This window comes from Lynx rufus, unplaced genomic scaffold (genome assembly GCF_022079265.1).
Source record: "Lynx rufus isolate CCGP_SWC_20201006 ecotype Redwood Valley unplaced genomic scaffold, mLynRuf1.p SCAF_2, whole genome shotgun sequence".
Classification (NCBI taxonomy): Eukaryota; Metazoa; Chordata; class Mammalia; order Carnivora; family Felidae; genus Lynx; species Lynx rufus.
The window spans coordinates 11439670-11457644 of NW_025814834.1; the positions used below are offsets into that span (position 1 = coordinate 11439670).

General features: G+C 42.9%; 1 protein-coding gene and 1 long non-coding RNA gene across 3 annotated transcripts; one reads left to right on the forward strand and one right to left on the reverse strand.

The window, feature by feature from the left end:
* Positions 1–95: 95 nt before the first annotated feature.
* TM4SF20 (transmembrane 4 L six family member 20) lies at positions 96–12056 on the forward strand. Its single transcript, XM_047082973.1, has 4 exons — positions 96–278; positions 6160–6225; positions 9425–9576; positions 11754–12056. The coding sequence occupies exons 1-4, from the start codon at positions 96–98 to the stop codon at positions 12040–12042; spliced, it is 690 nt and encodes a 229-aa protein (XP_046938929.1). The 3' UTR covers positions 12043–12056.
* On the reverse strand, positions 11634–16986 carry LOC124514735 (uncharacterized). Of its 2 annotated transcripts, XR_006962653.1 has the most exons (3): positions 15289–16986; positions 14243–14465; positions 11634–11887 (listed from the first exon to the last, which is right to left on the reverse strand). It is a non-coding gene; the product is annotated as an uncharacterized LOC124514735 (long non-coding RNA). The 2 variants fall into 2 exon arrangements; XR_006962652.1 differs by lacking the exon at positions 15289–16986 and having other exon boundaries at positions 14243–14730.
* Positions 16987–17975: the final 989 nt, after the last annotated feature.

The following is a 17975-nucleotide window of genomic DNA, read 5'->3' on the forward strand; positions in this document are numbered from 1 at the left end:
TCTAAACTTTAACTAGAAGGCTCAGGATAAAAGGCAAGGCAGCGCCACCCAAACAGCCACTTTGACAGGGTTTCTCGTTGAACCAGGGACTGACCATGACCTGCTGTGAAGGATGGACATCCTGTAATGGATTCACCTTGCTGGTTCTACTTCTACTGGGAATAACCCTCAACGCAATCCCTCTAATTGTCAACTTAGTTGATGAAGGCCAGTTTCTTCAAAACCCCATCTCTTGCTTTGAGTGGTGGTTCCCAGGAATTATAGGAGCAGGGCTGATGGTGAGTAACGTTTACTTGGCCTGATTTCGAGAAAGGCCTATTTTACCCAACTTCTAAAGACTTTTAGCCTGATGGTAGGCTACGTCTTGGCTGGGAATGCTGTCAGGAGGAGTGGAATGATATTAATTTATACTGGCATTAAGTGAAGACCGACAATTTAAGTAAACTGGAGTACAGGCCAGGGGGCTCGGGCAAAAAAAAATAATAATTTGATAAAAGTTGGTTGGGTTCGTACCGATCATATTTATTCACATGTGATGCTATTCTTTATTGTGTTCAAGATGTTTTGAATCCATTCCCTCAGCTTTCCTTTGCCAATGCTAGTCTCTAAGTATTCACAGGAATATGGGGTGGGAAATGCTACCCATAAAGGGACTCTGGTTAAAGCCAGAGAAATGAGCTTTTGTTTGGATGTGTGTGTGTGTGTGTGTGTGTGTCAATGATAATGATCACGTTACTGCTTCTGGTCTTATCCCAGACTTATATGAAAACACTCGTGGGTCATTAGATATTAAGCTTTAGATAAAAAATCCTCCTTTGGCTGGCACGCTGGATTTGAGACTACTCTGGCACCAGAAAGCCATTTTAGGAAGCATTCTGCCCAAAGTTGATGGTTTCTTTTCCTTTAACATCGTGAGCAATCTGTTCACCTTGTTCTAGGTAGAAAAAGTTACTCAAAGGGCTATTTCTTCCAACCACCATGAGACTTCTCTTCCAGGCTGAGAGAAAGTGATCAATAGCGCTCATCCGCGATGCAACTGCCAATCCTTGTGTCTGCTTTCTGCCCTTTTAGAAGTTTCTCTCCACTTGAATGGCATGAGCTTCCTTGCATCTGCTTAGATCAGCAGCCAGGAGCAGCTAGCTGGTCAAGTGTTGTTTGTTTGTTTGTTTGTTTGTTTGTTTTAAGCTTATTTATTTACTTTGAGAGAGAGTGTGTGAGAGAACATGTGCCAAGGGCAGAGAGAGAGAGAGAGAAAGAGAGACAGAGAGACAGAGAGACAGAGAGAGACAGGGAATCCCAAGCAGATTCCTTGCTGTCACTGCAGAGCCCGATGTGGGGCTCGAACTCACAAACCATGACATCATGACCTGAGCTGAAGTCAGACACTTAACCAACCACTTTTTTTTTAGGGTTAACTTTTAACCCTAAAAGTTCCTAATCCATTAGGATAACTCATGTAACTTTAAATATAAATTGGTTCTACTATAAACCCCATCCCCATTGAAAAGAATTTCTTGTTAGCATTAATGGAGCCTCAGGTGGTGATAGTGCACAGCTATGTTCTATGTATGCTTATTTTGGTGGGGGGGGGGAGGGAGAGGAAGAAGAAAGGGGATGAAGACAGAGTGAAAGACGCACAGAGAGTACTGTTAAGCGCCAGCTACTGGGGGTCACGCTTTACACTAGTTCATTTCATCTCTCTGATGATCTGGCCAAGTAGATATTATTACTTGTATTTTAACAGATCAGCACACAGAAGGTTAGGAATGTTAACAAGGTCACATAGTAGGGGTGAAACCCAATTCCAGATGTATCTGATTCCAAAGGTTTGTTTTCCACCAGTATTAGCACCATCATTCTCAACGACTGTCTCCAACTGACAAAGGGGAAAGATGAAATCCAGAACGTAATTCACACATTTAAGTGGCCAGGAAACTGAAGCATACAGAGGTGACAAAATCTGTGAAACAGTTCCAGAGGATCTGGACTTCCTGGTTCTACGATTGCACTTGCTTTATCATCCTCAATAAACATTAATGAGCTACCAGAATCACACAAGGTTATCTCTGTTGCGCAGCATTGTAGAAGGTCATCAAAGCAGCAAACAGCTCCTTGAAAATTTCAACATGTCTCTCACAGACTGAGCTTCAAACTCTAGGCTAGGCTCACAAGCAAACTGGTGGATGATAGAAAGGCTCAGAATGCAGGTACATTTTCCTGATCCTTGGCTATATATAGGACCTGGAAGAATATCTTTTTCAAAGGGAATCGTTCAAAATGTGGATCTCTTACTACACTTGTAAATACAAAGAAACGTTAATAAGGAAGAATTCACTGCCTGTGATAGCACTTTTGTCCTAGTTCTTGAAATCTTTCTAAAATTGCTAAGGTATTTTAAATTTTTTTCAAAAATGGGATTTTGCAGGAAGTAGCTAATAATAAAAACTGTGGAATTCATTATTGATTATTTCATAAATACACTCATTTTATGGTTTTATGATTTACTCAAAAGACAGGCGAACTTTTTCATCTTTTGAAACCATAATCAAGAGTAAAGATGTTGCATAATTATTTTCAACCATTATCTCCTAAGTGGAAAAATCAATACGTGTTATGTTGTTCAGGTACTAAAAAAAAAAGACTTGAAGTCCATCCTCTAAAAATAGAAAGGTCATTTTATTTTATATGAGTTAGTTGGAAGTCTCATCTTAATCATGCTTACTCATTGAGTGTACTTATTACATAATGGTTATATATTAAATATCATTAATTAACACAGAACAAGTCTTAACAGAGAACAAGTTGTTGAATGCTAAACACATTAGAAAATATTACATATAACAAGAGTTTTCAAAATATAATTTTTGTATTTATGCTGAACTATGGCTTTGTGTGTTATTCTCATATTCAAGTACATAGAAAAATGCCCAAAGTTTGCATTTGATCTAAAAGCTCTCTTGTACTTCATTTACCAAATCATATACTACCTTACTTCTAAAACTGGATAAAAGTATGTGTTTCTGTAAGAAAAAAATGAACAATACTACTTCTTTCTAAAAACAAAATCTATTGTGGTGCCTGGGTAGCTCAGTCGGTTAAGTGTCTGACTTCAACTCAGGTCATGATCTTGCGGTTCGTGAGTTTAAGCCCCGCATCAGGCTCTGTGCTGACAGCTCGGAGCCTGGAGCTGCTTCAGTTTCTGTGTCTTCCTTTCTCTTTGCCCCTCCCCTCCTCATGCTCTGTCTCTCTCAAAAATAAACATTTTTAAAAATTTAAAAAAAATCTATAGAGATTTTTAATTTCACACAAACTCATGCTTAGGAGTTGAAGAGAAAGAGTATTCTCATAATTACTAATGATCACAGGACATTATCTGGAAGATTTATAATTCAGTCACCTATGTGCACATATACTTTCACATTTTACTGTCCATGGGCACCTGGCTGGCTCAGCTGGTGGAGCATGCAACTCTTGATCTCAGGGTTGTGGGTTCAAGCCTGACATGGGATGTAGACATTACTTAAACAAAAATCAAATCAAATCACATTTTACTGTCCATTTCATAAAGAGTCCCTCCAACTCCCAAAACTCTGACTGGGCAAAATGGTTGAAATACAGTGAGTTATTAAGTTACCCATAATCATGTAACAAAGATGTGTTAAGATGTCATGAAGCTGGGGGGGGGGGGGGGGCTGGGTGGCTCAGTCGGTTGAGCCCCTGGCTCGATTTTGGCTCAGGTCATGATCCCAGGGTTGTGAGATGGAGTTTTGCATCGGGCTCTGCTGACAGTGAAGAGCCTGCTTGGGATTTTCTCTCTCCCTCTCCCTCTCTCTCTCTGTCCCTCCCTGTCTCATGCTCTCTTGTGCTCTCCCTCTCAAAAAAAAAAAAAAAAAAAAAAAAAGATGTCATGAAGTCAACTGGGTGAGAATTCCACATACTGTCAATCATTGTTATGTTATAAAACACGTTTGCAAGGGAAAAGAATTACGAAAGATGTTCAGCAGCTCTGAAATAAATTAATCCTCAAGAAAGTTAGTTTAATTTACATCGATAGGGAAAATGGAATGATTTATCCATTTAAGTTGTAACTTAATGTTGTTCCAACTTTAACATATTCATTACATTTCTAAATCAGGGGCTGGGAATTTTGTTCTATAAGGAGCCAGACAGTATTTTAAGCTTTGTGAGCCAGACAGTCTCTCACAATTACTCAACTGTACCATTGATGTGTGAAAGCAGCCGCACAAAATATGTCAGTGAATGGGCATGGCTGTATTCTGATAAAACTTTATTTATAAAAAAAAAGATGGGGGGGCACAGTGCCGGTTGTGTCCTAAATGATTTGTCCTGAAGTTCAGAAGACAGTATAGCTTATGAATACAACAAAAGAAGCTTAGTCTATCAATGCTGACACCTATTTGGGGGCTGAAGTTTCTTTTCCCTTTGGGGGTTCTCAGCTATGCCCCTGAGTGGCTTGGCTGTCATACCTACGTGCCTCCTGAATTACAAGGCTGTTGGTGTTCAAGGCAATAGGCAAGCAAAGCTAGATAACAATACAGCATTCCCCACAAGTGACGTGGAGTCAGCACCTGGTCAGGGTGGGGTGAAGTTCGTCCGGAAGGCTGCCTTGTAAGTTGTAAGTAAATCTTAAACCTGTTCTAAAAGGACAAAGGTGGATGGGGGCTTAAAAAGAAGCATCAGGGAAGGAACAGTTAGAAGAGGAGGGTGGGAGGAGCCAAGGGGGTGTGTGGGAGGAAGGATGAAGTGGGACGGGGGCGGGGGAAGGAGGTGAATGGACAGATTCTCTGTAGGAAGAGAGGAGAATTGTCAGGATTGGCCACGGTGGAATCGTGGTGGAGTCTGGGCTCTGGGGGCATCTGGGTGGCTCAGTTGGTTAAGTGTCTGACTCTTGATTTCAGCATTGATAGCACAAAGCCTGCTTGAGATTCTCTCTCTCTCTCTCTCTCTCTCTGCCCAACCCTCCCTCTCTCTGCCTCTCTCAGAATAAGAGAATAAATAAAGAGTCTGGGCTCTGGAACCCAAATGTCCAGCTTTGGCTCCCAACTCGTCCACTCTCTTAGGCAAGTCACTCGAACTTTCTGTGTCTCAGTTTTTTCACGGGTAGAATGGGAGTAATAATAGTTCCTACCTCAGAGGATTGTTATGAGGCTGGCATGAACTAAAACATGTTCAGCACCTACAACGGTACCTGGCCCCTTGTTAGAACTCAATAAAACATTAGAAAGCAAGAGTGGAAGGAAAAAAGAGAGACCTACTTTCAGGGCAGCTATGCTGAGAAGGCAGAAAAACCTCATGGCTAACATTTCTTAAGTAGAAGGAAGTAATTCACATGTCGCTCTTCAATGATACGACACTGTTTCCGGGAAGAATTTCTAGTCAGAGCTGCTGACTAGGTAGTCCTAAAAATTTAAGCCTCATCCCGAAAATGCGGCATCATTTCTTACAGCTTTCCTCAGCATTGTGTATCTCCCTCGACACAGAATGCATTATAGACAGGATTCCTGAACATCAGTGTAAAGTGAGATCATTACCCATCATGGACACACGAGCAGAAAGGAGAATGTGGAACCAAAAAGAATGCTCGGATCATAAGCTTGGTAACTAGCTAGACAGTGGTGACCTCGGGGGGTATGAGGAAACTTAGGAAATGGGAGAGGGTGGTGACAGAATTCTTAGTTCCCAACTGCCAGCCCCACAATTTCCTTTCTGGGCGCTTCCCAGATTAACTCATGCGATTTTTGGGAAATTGGATAAGTGGTTGTAGATTATAGTAACTTAAAACAAGAAGAAGAAAAAAAAAAGAGAAGAAAAGGGAATTTTGGATGGTGCAAACAATTCTTCCAGGAGCGTTCTTTCCAAAATAATAGATAAATAACTCATTCTATTCCATTTAAAATCCGAGTCTCTCTAAAGATGAGAATAGAGCCAGAATGTAGATGGGAGGGTTTGAAGCCGTTATCCTGAACTCCCTCATCTTTGTGGTTGAAACGGGGACCCCAATATCAGGAGATGTTGCCAAATTTCCCCGTTGGTTCTCTCGAGACTTGATTTCCCAAAACTTGGTGGGAGTGGGGATTACTGCTTTTTCATCTGATGAGAAGACATAATGCTCATCCTGCCTGCTGATGTGATTTCCAGGTCATTCCGGCAACAACAATGTCCTTGGCAGCAAGAAAGAGAGCGTGTTGCAACAACAGAATTGGAGTGAGTACAGTCCCGTCGGGGCCAAAGCGCATGAGCAGTTGCTGATGCAGCAGCCAAGCTTCCCAAACCGTCAGTGGCAGGACCACAGGCTTAGCGACGTGCCATTTGCAACGATTACATGATAATATGGAAAGTGTGAAGTTTTTCTTTTTCTGTTTCTTTTTTTCTCTCCCCACAAAAATTTACCTTTGAGGTCCGGTCTTCAGACCTTTCCTCAATCTTCAGTTGTCACTAAAGGTTTTCAAAGAAAGGGGATTTGTAAGTCATACCCAGAGCCCCAATCGATTTCATAATTCTCAAATATTTGTTATTTTTTTTGTGGCGCGTATAAAATACTTTGGGAAAGTGTATCCTCAGTTCTGTTAAAGACTGGCTTGCTACGATCGGGAGAATTGTCCTTATCCAGGATAAAGAAGATAACGGGTTATTTTCTCAAACATGTAGTGTGTACCTATTATATACAAAATTGTAGGTAAGTTAAAAGTAAAGGAAGTTAATACTTATTAACCTTCTGTTACTACGCTCAGAACACTTCCAACTCGACAATCTTATTTAATGCTCTCAAAGGCACTAACTGGGAAGTATGATGATCTCTCTTTCATTGACCGAGAAATTGATCCTCAGAGAAAGCAAATAATTTGCCAGCGTAGCCAGTAGGTGAATTTGCATCCAAATCCATCAGACTCCAAAATTCACAATCTTTACGCTATTTATGCCGTGACCATTGCTATTATGTAACACCGAGGGCTTTCAATAATCTCTAAGGAAGGGGGTCAATTAATAAACAAGCAGTCACAGTAAATATTCCTGGCTGAGCTGGCTCCCAGAGATTCAGTATTTTTCAAAAATACCCTAGGTGATTCTAATTGTGATCCCAGGGGTGAGAACCAGTTTTTTAAAGCGTACATATCTATATCTGTATTACATATTTATATCCATAACAGAAAATTTATATTTTTAAAATTTACCTTTTGACATTTGATATTTATCTAGGCTTATAATTACTTTCTAATTGTTTATAGTCCATCTTTGTTCCTGATACACCATAGGTATTCAGTATATATTAGTTTTCAGTTTCCCCCCTCTGGTACTTTTTAAATCATAATTTGCAGTTTGACTTTGTATTACCTCTCTATTGTACTTACATTCTTAAGAAAGACACTTGAGATATTTCTAAATCCCTGAACGCCAAAATGTCAGAACACTTATCTAGATTTTTCTCTCCAATCATATTTCCATTAGGAATCTTTTGTTCCCCCACATATCCTTTAATGGCAAATCAGTCATCTTTTCAACGATCATTTCTCTTTGTCCTTGGAGGGCAGTGAGTTCAGAATAACCAAGACGCCTTTCACGCAGGTGTTGGGCTTAACACACCAGGCTTTGCTCCCCCACACCGTGCTTGAAAATCACTGGAAATCATGCTTCAGCAACATTACAGATTATTACGTGCCAACGAGCTGCAGGAACTCTGGAGTGCCAAGGCGGTGGTGGAGGAGGGGCGTGTTGAATGATACTGCTCATGTTCTATCAATAATAGTGAGGCTGGCTACTTAATTAAAATTTCCAGCTTATATTGACTAGATGCAATAGTGTTCCTAAGCACTTTTCTCACTTGGTGGCAGCTATGGGAAGCCCGCGTTTAAGTCAGACCAGGCATCTTCCAAGTCTAGAAAAGACCAAAGCATCATAAAAGTGAGAAAGGCTGGATCTTGGGGTGGGAGATGGGGTCACCAAGGCTTGGCTTCTGTATTAACTGTTCCTACTATCTCCCCCAATTCAACTGTTCCTTGCTCCTTCCCTTTGTCGCTTCTTGATTTTGTTTCCAAATGCTTTGGTTTTGCTGAGTCATTTAAATGAACCCCGACTCGGGCAAATTCAGATCCTCAGAGTCACTTTTCTAAAGCCAGGCCCCTTTGTAGCGATGAGAAGTCAGAAATAATAAATGACCTAAAACATCAACAGCGCACTTCTTGATGAGCAAGTGAAGCATCTTGCACAGGCCACAGTAGTACAGAAGAATCCGGATTGGAATTGACTCCAAATCCATCATTCTTCGCTTTCGGCTGCAAGGATTTTGGTGTCGTGATTAAAACCCGAGCACTAGCATTTCCGTGAGATCCTGACAAGTTCACCAACCTCCCTGAATTATAGTTTTCTCATTCATGAAGTGGGAATAATAGTATCTATCTCTTGGGGGGTTATTGAAAGGGCTAAATGATATATGTAAAGCCCAACATCCCACAACATACACTATGTAGGTAACCACTTATTCTGCTTACGCATTAGGTCTCCTAAACCCTCTAGGAGTGGCAATATTATCACATCAAAGGAAAAGGACATGTACTCCTTCCCTTCATTTCTGTAGACTTTAAGTCGTGATTATCATTGACTAAAAACTTCACTGAAACAATATGGAGCTTCTTTTTGGAAAAGGTAGACCTATACAAACTTTCACTTGGGCCATAACATTTCCTATGGGCAAATTTCACACTTTTTTCTCCTTTCTCTGGCTCTCATTCATGAAATGAAAGATGCTTAAAGGCTTATAATCTCTGTCTCGAGCACAGTATGGTTCTCCAAGGGGGGGGGGGCAGTTCTGCCCCCGCCAAGGTGACCTTCAGCAATGTCCAGGACACTTTTGGTTGTCAACAATTTGGATCCGGGTTGGTGTTGGTGGGCGGTGGGGGGGGGGGTGGAGAGGAATGCTACTAGTATCTAAACCCTGTTCGAACACTGCACTGTTGACTGACCCTGCACAATGCAGGGCCACTCACAGCATCAGGACCAAATCTGGATGAAAGATTTGGGAGTCAGGAGACCAGACACCAAAATGTGTGTGCTTAAGATGTAGTCAAGGCTCTGTGAAGTAGAAAGTACACAGAACGGGGAGAAGGTACCAGATTTCAGTGGTCCCTTGAAACGGAAAAGGCTCCGGTATACAAAAGCGCAGAGTTCCCAGAGACAGTGGCAAGCCCCACAACATTTTCGTGAGTCTAATCAAATGGCAGGGACGTCACCCTCTTTGTTCTTTTATAATTCCGACCTAAGCAAACTGAGATCTTAAGACCTGGGGCTGCGGGGTGGCCAGGGAACAGCAGCAGTTGAAACGAAGCGTGTGCGTGATGCTGAGACTTGAAACAGACCGGGAGCAAACGTGTAAGAACATATGCCGGTCGGCGCCTCCTTTGTTTTTCAGATGCTTCTGTCATCACTTCTGAATGTGATCACAGTCATTGGTGCTGTGTACTGCATGTTAGTATCTCTCCGGGCTCTCTCGGAAGGCCCTCTCATTTGTAACTCTCAAGTGAACAGCACTTCCAGCTGTGAATTTTCATTCAACAACTTAAGGTGAGTCACCTGATTTTCATGAACTGTCTTACATGCTGCAGCTAGTTACACGAGAAGAGTGTGGTGTTGACATGGGGCCCACGCTGTTCTTTGATGGCGTGGCTGGGACACACACTCTTAGGGACTTAGCACGTTTTCCCCGATTGGCACAACCTCACAGAAACGGAGGAACCACTACGTTCAGAATGCTTTGGGGGTGATCTTGTCAAAAAGGAGTAGTTGCCTCAGGTGGCTCATCCTGGTCTTTTAAAAATCCGTGGCTGCATAGGTGTATGTGTATCCAGAATTCCGAGAAATATACGCCAGAAATTTAGCTTTGATCTTTGGAGAATGGTAACGGAAGATGCCCTGGGGAAGTGAAGGGAGCACTGACTTTCTACGCTTCTGAGCTAACTAAATGTCTAAGTCCTAAGCGTATGTTACCTTTATAATTTAAAAAGTTGACTAAAAACACAATACATAAAATCTAGAACCTTCCTTAAAGGCCCTAAAAGAAACAAAGCAGTCAAAAGATTCATGCACTTACTATAAATATACCGTAGGCACGGGAATGAATCCACTTTAACGCCTACAGCCACACCACTGAAGTTACTTGTAAATGGCTCATTTCAGTCTTGTAAGATGGTTCTGTGCCTGAATCTAAGCACTGAATTTGTAAAACTGGAAGAACAGAACAACCTAATCCATCAGTTACCTGTATGTTCCTCAGTTTGGAAAATAATCAGAATTCACTTTTGGAATTATGTGAAAAAAAATTTCCCCCTCATTTCCTCTTATCTTGCTACATTAAAAAATAAAGATCTCTTGGGGGCACCTGGGTGGCTTAGTCGGTTGAGCCTCCAACTTCGGCTCAGGTCATGATCTCACAGTTCATGAGTTCCAAGCCCCACATCAGGCTCCGTGCTGACAGCTCAGAGCCTGGAGCCTGCTTCAGATTTTGTGTCTCCCTCTCTCTTTGCCCCTCCCCTGCTTGCCCTCTGTCTCTCTCTCCAAAATAAACATTGAAAATTTTTTTAAATAAAAAACAAAAATCTCTCAAAATTTGCAGACTGCAGTTGCCGTGAATCAAAATTCAAAAAAATTCCGTTTCCTAACAGATCCGAAGTTTAAAATCAGAGATTGTAAGCACAGGTGCTGTGCACATTTAGTCCTTTGGAGAGGACAAGTCAGCATGCACCAGGCTAAGCTCTGCAGATAAGAGTCACTCTAGTTGGGGACACAGACAGTTACAGAGAGTAAACAGTTACAAGAGCGATCCTACACTTGCTGGCAAACCGCAGAAAGCACACGCCTATTCTATGCGCTGGAAATACTGTCATCTTCCCCGGATAAATGTCAGCTTTGGGATCCAAAAATGCAAACTTTCCAAGAACACTTAGCCTTACTCCATAGTAAACTGAGGAAACATCATCTTAGGACGGTTCGTGTTAGGGCTAGAAGCTCTCATTTTCCAGACCTGGTTACAGTGGGCACGGATGGATCGTAATCAGACATACTGAACATGCCTTTTGTCAGTAGAAGTTGCACATCTCGTTTAAGAGCAGATACATCATTTCAGTTTTGCACAAAGGACTGAGATCCACGAAAGAGGTGCCTCCTTGATTTGCATGTCTTTAGCAAGTAGAACGCCTGTATAATTAGGTTGAACCACAGGAGATGAATATTCAACCATTTCTGACACAGCAAATTTCATATGGTTCAACCTAAGAGCAGGCGCTATAGAATGATGGGCTATATAATCAACGAAAGTTTTGTAGCTATCAGAGTACACGGACACATGACCAGAAACCTCGAACTTAGCTATAGCTTTTGGGCACAGTATTTCAAAGTAGTTGTGTGTGTGTGTGTGTGTGTTTTAATGTTTATTTATTATTGAGAGAGAGAGACAGAGCATGAGCATGGGAGGGGCAGAGAGAGAGGGAGACACAGAATCCGAAGCAGGCTCCAGGCTCTGAGCTGTCAGCACAGAGCCCGACGCGGGGCTCGAACTCACAAACTGTGAGATCACGACCTCAGCCAAAGTTGACAGTTAACCGACCGAGCCACCCAGGCGCCCCTCGAGGTACTTGTGTTTTATTATACTCGTCCTTTTCTGTGAGTGTAAGAAAAAGCACAATGCTGCATTCTTTCTTCATGGTGATATTCCTGAATATCTTCTCTCGTTTCTTGCGTTTCAGCAACATCCATCCAGAATCCTTCAATCTACAGTGGTTCTTCAGAGAGTCCTGCATGGCTCCTGCTGAGGTCACTGATCCCACCCTCAGTGGTACCAGGGCCAGTGATGGTGGACGCTATAGCTTGAACTTCAGTTCTAAAGAAAACAAACACAGGACGATCCATTTTTCAGTGTTCTTGGGCCTGCTGCTTGTGGGGATTCTCGAGCTCATGTGTGGGCTCAGTCAGATGGCCATCGGTCTTCTCGGCTGTCTGTGTGGAGTCACTAAGCGGAGAAGTAGGATTGTGTAGTTTTGTGGCAATCAGGTGGGAATATTAGCAGTTTGAATCATCTGAGGATTGCGTTTAAAAGACACTCTTTCAGAAGTTCAATAGTGGAATGCTGTCTAGGAAGCTACAGGAATCTTTTTAGGCCAAAAGTCACCTTTGAGGTGGTTAAAAAAGAAAAAAAAAATCAGCCTTTCATGTATCAAGCAAGAGCAATCATCAGTGGTTGACTTGGAGGAAAGGCGGAGAGAAGCTTTCAGTTTGTTTTGTAGCTTTCGGTACTTCTGTACTATTTGAATTTTTTTTTTTTTCAACGTTTATTTATTTTTGGGACAGAGAGAGACAGAGCATGAACGGGGGAGGGGCAGAGAGAGAGGGAGACACAGAATTGGAAACAGGCTCCAGGCTCTGAGCCATCAGCCCAGAGCCCGACGCGGGGCTCGAACTCACGGACCGCGAGATCGTGACCTGGCTGAAGTCGGACACTTAACCGACTGCGCCACCCAGGCGCCCCTGTACTATTTGAATTTTTAAGGACTATATTCTTGTGTGTGGAGGGAGAAGGGAGCGAGGGGGAAGGAAAAGGGGGTGGGGAGGGAGGGAGGGAGGACAGGAAGGAACAGTTGTCCTGGAAGTGAAAATATAGAATTTGTTTTACTATATTTCTTTATACTTGAAATAAAAAAAAAAAAGAATAAACAGATAACCTGAATGTTTTTAGACCTAATTTCTAGCTCACAATATGGGGAAGAGGACACACTAAGACAAACCCCAAAGGTGGGGCATCGAACAGACAATAGCCCCATTTTCAACAAGAAAATATATGGGAGAATAAAAGGCGTGATGGGCAGAGGGTGCTACTCTAGATTAAGAGGCCTGATTCAATGAAATGCACCTTGCGGACTCTATCAGGGATAACTGGGGAGACGTATACAAGGATTGGTTTGGGGGGCGAAGCCTGGAGGGCTCAGCCGGTGAGTGTGCAACTCTTGATCTGGGAGTTGTGAGTTCGAGACCCACGTTGGGCGTAGAGATTACTTAAAAAAATAAATAGGGGGCACCTGGGTGGTGCAGTCGGTTAAGCCTCCTACTCTTGATTTCAGCTCAGGTCATGATCACACGGTTCTTGAGAGTGAGCCCCATGCCAGGTTCTGTGCAGACAGGCTGCTTGGGATTCTCTCTCTCTTGACCCCTCCCCCCCCAACTCATGCTCTCAAAATAAACATTAATAGATACGTAGATGGATGGATAAAGAAATAAATAAGAATTGGTTTCAGTGATGTTCTTAAACAATTATTGCTAATATTTTTAGGCGTGACAATGGTTTAACGATTATACAGAAAAATGTTCTTGTTTTTGAAGAAATGTAGATTTACATGAGTGTTCTTATTTTTATTATTTTTTAAAATGTTTATTCATTTTTGAGAGAGAGAGAGAGAGCACGAGCAGGGGAGGGGCAGAGAGAGAGAGAGGGAGACACAGAATCTGAAGCAGGCTTCGGGCTCTGAGCTGTCAGCACAGAATCCAATATAGGGCTTGAACCCATAAACCGCAAGATCACGACCTGAGCCAAAGTTGGACGCGTAACTGACTGAGCCACCCAGGTACCCCCGTGAATGTTCTTATTTTTTAAAAAATGTATATATACATGTTTGGGGGGAAATGTCATGTTTTTAAAATACTTCAGCCAAAAAATGAAGCAATGGAAAAATGTTAATTGTTATATTTAGGTGACAGGTGTATCGCAATCCATTACATTCTTCTCTCTTCCCATTTGTATTCTTTCACGCTTGAAAATAAATGCCTAGAAAAAAACAGTCTTTCAAAAGCTTCTTTCTATATATGCCAGTCTTTAAGAGACACGATAACAAAACTATGCATGTACCATATTAAAATGTTGTAAGACAGATAAAACTAAAAATCCCATTTTCTGAATGTGATCATTCCTGCATTTGATTTCAATTATGTATGTTTACTGGGCTTCAGGTTCTAGAAATAATTTTCAATACCTATATTATAGCCGTCCCCATCCCCAACTGGTAACATCAAGAACACACAGGCATTTCTTTCTGGTTCTGTCTGCTGCATAAAGACCCTCTCCCCACGCCCCCACATACGCTTATTTATCCCTAAGGTCTGGCTTTAGTATCTCCTACTCCAGAAAGCCTTCCCAGGGCACAGGATTCCAACCAAGGTAGCACTCATCAAATCATGGTCATCATACCTGTCACAACGGAATGCAAATGTTGTGTGTCTGTGTCCGCTGGAAAATGTAAGAGAACAGGAACTGTGTCGTTCTCAACCACTTAGCTCCTTCTCGCTTAGCTCTTTCTTAGCTCTCGCTTAGCTCTCGTTAGCTCTTTCTCGCTTCGGAGCCTTATCAGGGCCGGTCCTCTGCCCAGCCCCCGGCTCCCACTCATATATTCTCCGGCTGCACCCTCTTCATTCTTAAGATTGCAGCACAACCAAAAACAAACAAACAAACAAACAAACAAACAAAATAAAAATAAAAAAAATAAAAAATATCACTGTACTTGGAAAAAAAAAAAAGATTTCCGCACAACCATCAACTTGTTCTCAGGGGCCTTCCCTTACCACCTAACGAAGATTTCCCTTGACTCTCCCTTTTAGCATTTCATCACCGATACTACTCATCACGATGGCAACAGCACTTTTATTTGTGGCTTCTTATGTTTCACTCCCCCCCCCCCGCCCCCCAACACCATATGCTCCATGGGTACCGAGATACGTCTCTTTTATTCACTCCTGGTATCCTCAGTAGCAAGTACAGTGCCTGATACAAGGTGGGGCCGTTGTAAATACTTTGTTGAGTGAACGAGTGGATCTTACCTTTCGTACTCAGCTTTTGGGGAGAGTCAACGCTGACTGAATGAGCGTCAACCTGCTAATTGCCATAAAATTAGGACACAAGTAAAACGAACGTGACCGCTCACCGGACCGGACAGTACAAGGGTCAGCGGTGGTGCGAGGAATCTTCTCATCACCCCGGAGATGGGTGGGATGACCCCAGTTCTCCACAGGGTCACGAAGACAGAGACTTAAGCCTCTCGTTTGAGAGCAAAAGAAAGGACGGTTGGCAGTACTTGTGGCTATTTGAGTCTTGTGGGAACGACTCCCTTGGATTACATGCCTACAGCAAAGACCATCTGAGGTTAAGCATCTTTTGGGGACCATGCCATCTCTGTTCTGGTATCTACACTTACACATGCATGTATGTAACACACACACGTAGTCACTCACAAAGCTCACCCATTCTTTTTCACTTCATCCCGTGTTCAATCTTGTTTTGGAGTCTTTAAACTTTTTTTTGGCTGTATCCACAGCAAAACACTCTCCTCTCCCTTATCCTTCAGCGTATATCCCAAGTTCCTCTTCAATAAAATTTTATTTTTTACTTATTTTTAATATATTTTGAGAGAGAGAGAGAGAGAGAGCAAATAGGGGAGGGGCAGAGAGTGGGAGACAGAATCCCAAGCAGGTTCTGTGCTGCCACGGCAGGGCCAGGTGTGGGCCTCGAACTCCCAAACCGTGAGATCATGACCTGAGAGGAAATCAAGAGTCAGATGCTTAACCAACTGAGCCGCCCAGGCACCCCTCCAGAAGATCATTTTATAATCCTCTAATTGTTTAAAGAGGCTTACCCCCTCCTTCTCCATGGGACGGTCAACTCCTTACAGACGGTCAGAGCCTGCGGCCTTCCTGCTGTACCCGCTTACCGCAGGGGTCAGGGCGTGCACACGCGAGTGTCTACTTCGTGACACAGTAACACGTTGTAAGTAAATAGCAGTTATGGTGAATTAAACCTTATTTGAGTTTGAGGCCCAGGAAAGACAGTGCAATTTCAGTATCACTGTAATTGAGACGCTAGAAAACAGACATTCATTCAAGAAAGGAAGGAGAGCTCTCCGGCAAACACATTTTCATAAAATTACCCCTCAAAGTGTAAATAACCTGCTACTGCATCGACAAGGATTCCCAGAAGTAGGAAAAAAAACCCCAACAACAACCTACCACCCACCTCTGAACAGTGCTCTGAAGGCAGTGGAACCTGCTCACTGTACTAGAGCGTGAGGCTGATCTCTATACGCCTGGCCCTGACTACACTCCTGCCACCTTCCCTGCACCAGGAATCCTTTCCTCATTCTCTGCTTGTTGAAATCACTACGTGTATAGGCATGCATTTCGAGGCTCAGCTCAAATATCTAAGAAGTGTTTCTTGACCCTCCTGACCAGGAATGAATTTGTTCCTCTCAACTCCAAATCCACCTTCTTACAGTGGTGAGCAACCTCCAGGTGAGGGAGGCTGGCATAATGGAGCTTGGCTTTGGAGTGATTCAAGTGCTTCTATAGTTTTTAGATCTGTGACAAGGCGAAAGCTGGATGGTAAGTTGATTTCCCATCTTCCCTTTCCCTGGGGGGGGGGGGGGGGCGGGGAGGGTTGTCTTTTGAGGTCCCAGCTTCATGCAGGAATCCTGTGCCCAAGACATGGAACTGTTATCTCCTGCCCCCTGCACAGCCACTAAAGGAGAAAGTTCTAGGTCTCCAGGATTTGGTAAAAATCAACAGGGGAAAAAAACCCAGCTTTTGTGTTGATCTCCTGGAATGCCTCCTTGTATTTCATTTTTGGCCCAAGCAGAATCCTTTTCATGCCTGTCCAGCAAAAGAAGTACTAATTTCATCCATCGTTTTTATCATTTTTGTGGTTTCAACTGGATCACTCAGAAATTACCTGTGACACACACACACACACACACACACACACACACACAGAGCTAGAATTAATATAATCACATCATTAGGCTATTATAAAAGTCAGAAGATTTTCATAGGTTAAAAAAAAATTTGTCATCAAACTCATGATAAATTCTAGGAAGAGAAGAATGCTTCCTCCAAGTATCTTTTTGTTTTTTGTTTTAAATGTTTATTTGTTGGGGCGCCTGGGTGGCTCAGTCGGTTAAGCGTCCGACTTCAGCTCAGGTCACGATCTCGTGGTCCGGGAGTTCAAGCCCCGCGTCGGGCTCTGGGCTGACGGCTCAGAGCCTGGAGCCTGCTTCCGATTCTGTGTCTCCCTCTCTCTCTGCCCCTCCCCTGTTCATGCTCTCTCTCTGTCCCAAAAATAAATAAAAAACGTTAAAAAAAATTTTTTTTAAATAAATGTTTATTTGTTTTTGAGTGAGAGAGAGAGAGAGAGAGAGAGAGAGAGAGAGAAAGAGAGAGACAGAGACAGACAGAGAATCCCAAGCAGGCTCCACACTGTCAGCGCAGAGCCCGATGTGGAGCTCAAACTCACGAACTGCAAGATGATGACCAGAGCCGAAATCAAGAGTTGGATACTTAGATGACTGAGCCATCCAGGCGCCCTCCCAAGTCAGGTGCCCTCCCGCCAACCCCCCCCCCCCCCCAGGTATTTTATTTTGGAGGGACGGGGGAGAAACAAGAACACAAACATTAAATACATCTATCTAAGCAATTTCCTTCAACTGCCTTTCCTGAAATTGATGGCCTGGGTAGAAAGATATTGAAGACATGTGGAGAGCCCCACGTCTAATTAAAATCCTATCTGTTTCTGAATGCAAAACAGGGATGAAAAACTGGGAGAGCTAAAGGGTCTCAGGATTTAGTTTCACTGCTGCATTTAAATCCCCTGAGATCGTGCATCTTGGCTAAAAACTACAACAGAAAAAGCAGACACAACTCAAGTTGTTTTCATCTGAACCACTTTACAGATCCTGCGACTTACATAACCACCTGTAATGCGACCAGCGCCTCCCGCTGCCGGGATGGAGACCCAAAAGGAAGCACGGGAGGTCCTTGCTACCTGCAAAGTCATTACTTGCATTTCCTGCTCCTGAGGCGGGAAGACTTATGTTCATTAACGGTAACATGATAGAAGACATCGCTCACGGCACAGCATGATGAAATAAAACTTTTTGACA

What these genes read in the sequence shown, in the direction of transcription:
- TM4SF20 (XM_047082973.1), top strand. Translation starts at nt 96, where the DNA reads ATGACCTGCTGTGAAGGATGGACATCCTGTAATGGATTCACCTTGCTG. An exon ending in TTATAGGAGCAGGGCTGATG is followed by an intron (nt 279 to 6,159) that starts GTGAGTAACGTT and finishes TGTGATTTCCAG; the next exon opens with GTCATTCCGGCAACAACAAT. An exon ending in GTTGCAACAACAGAATTGGA is followed by an intron (nt 6,226 to 9,424) that starts GTGAGTACAGTC and finishes TTTGTTTTTCAG; the next exon opens with ATGCTTCTGTCATCACTTCT.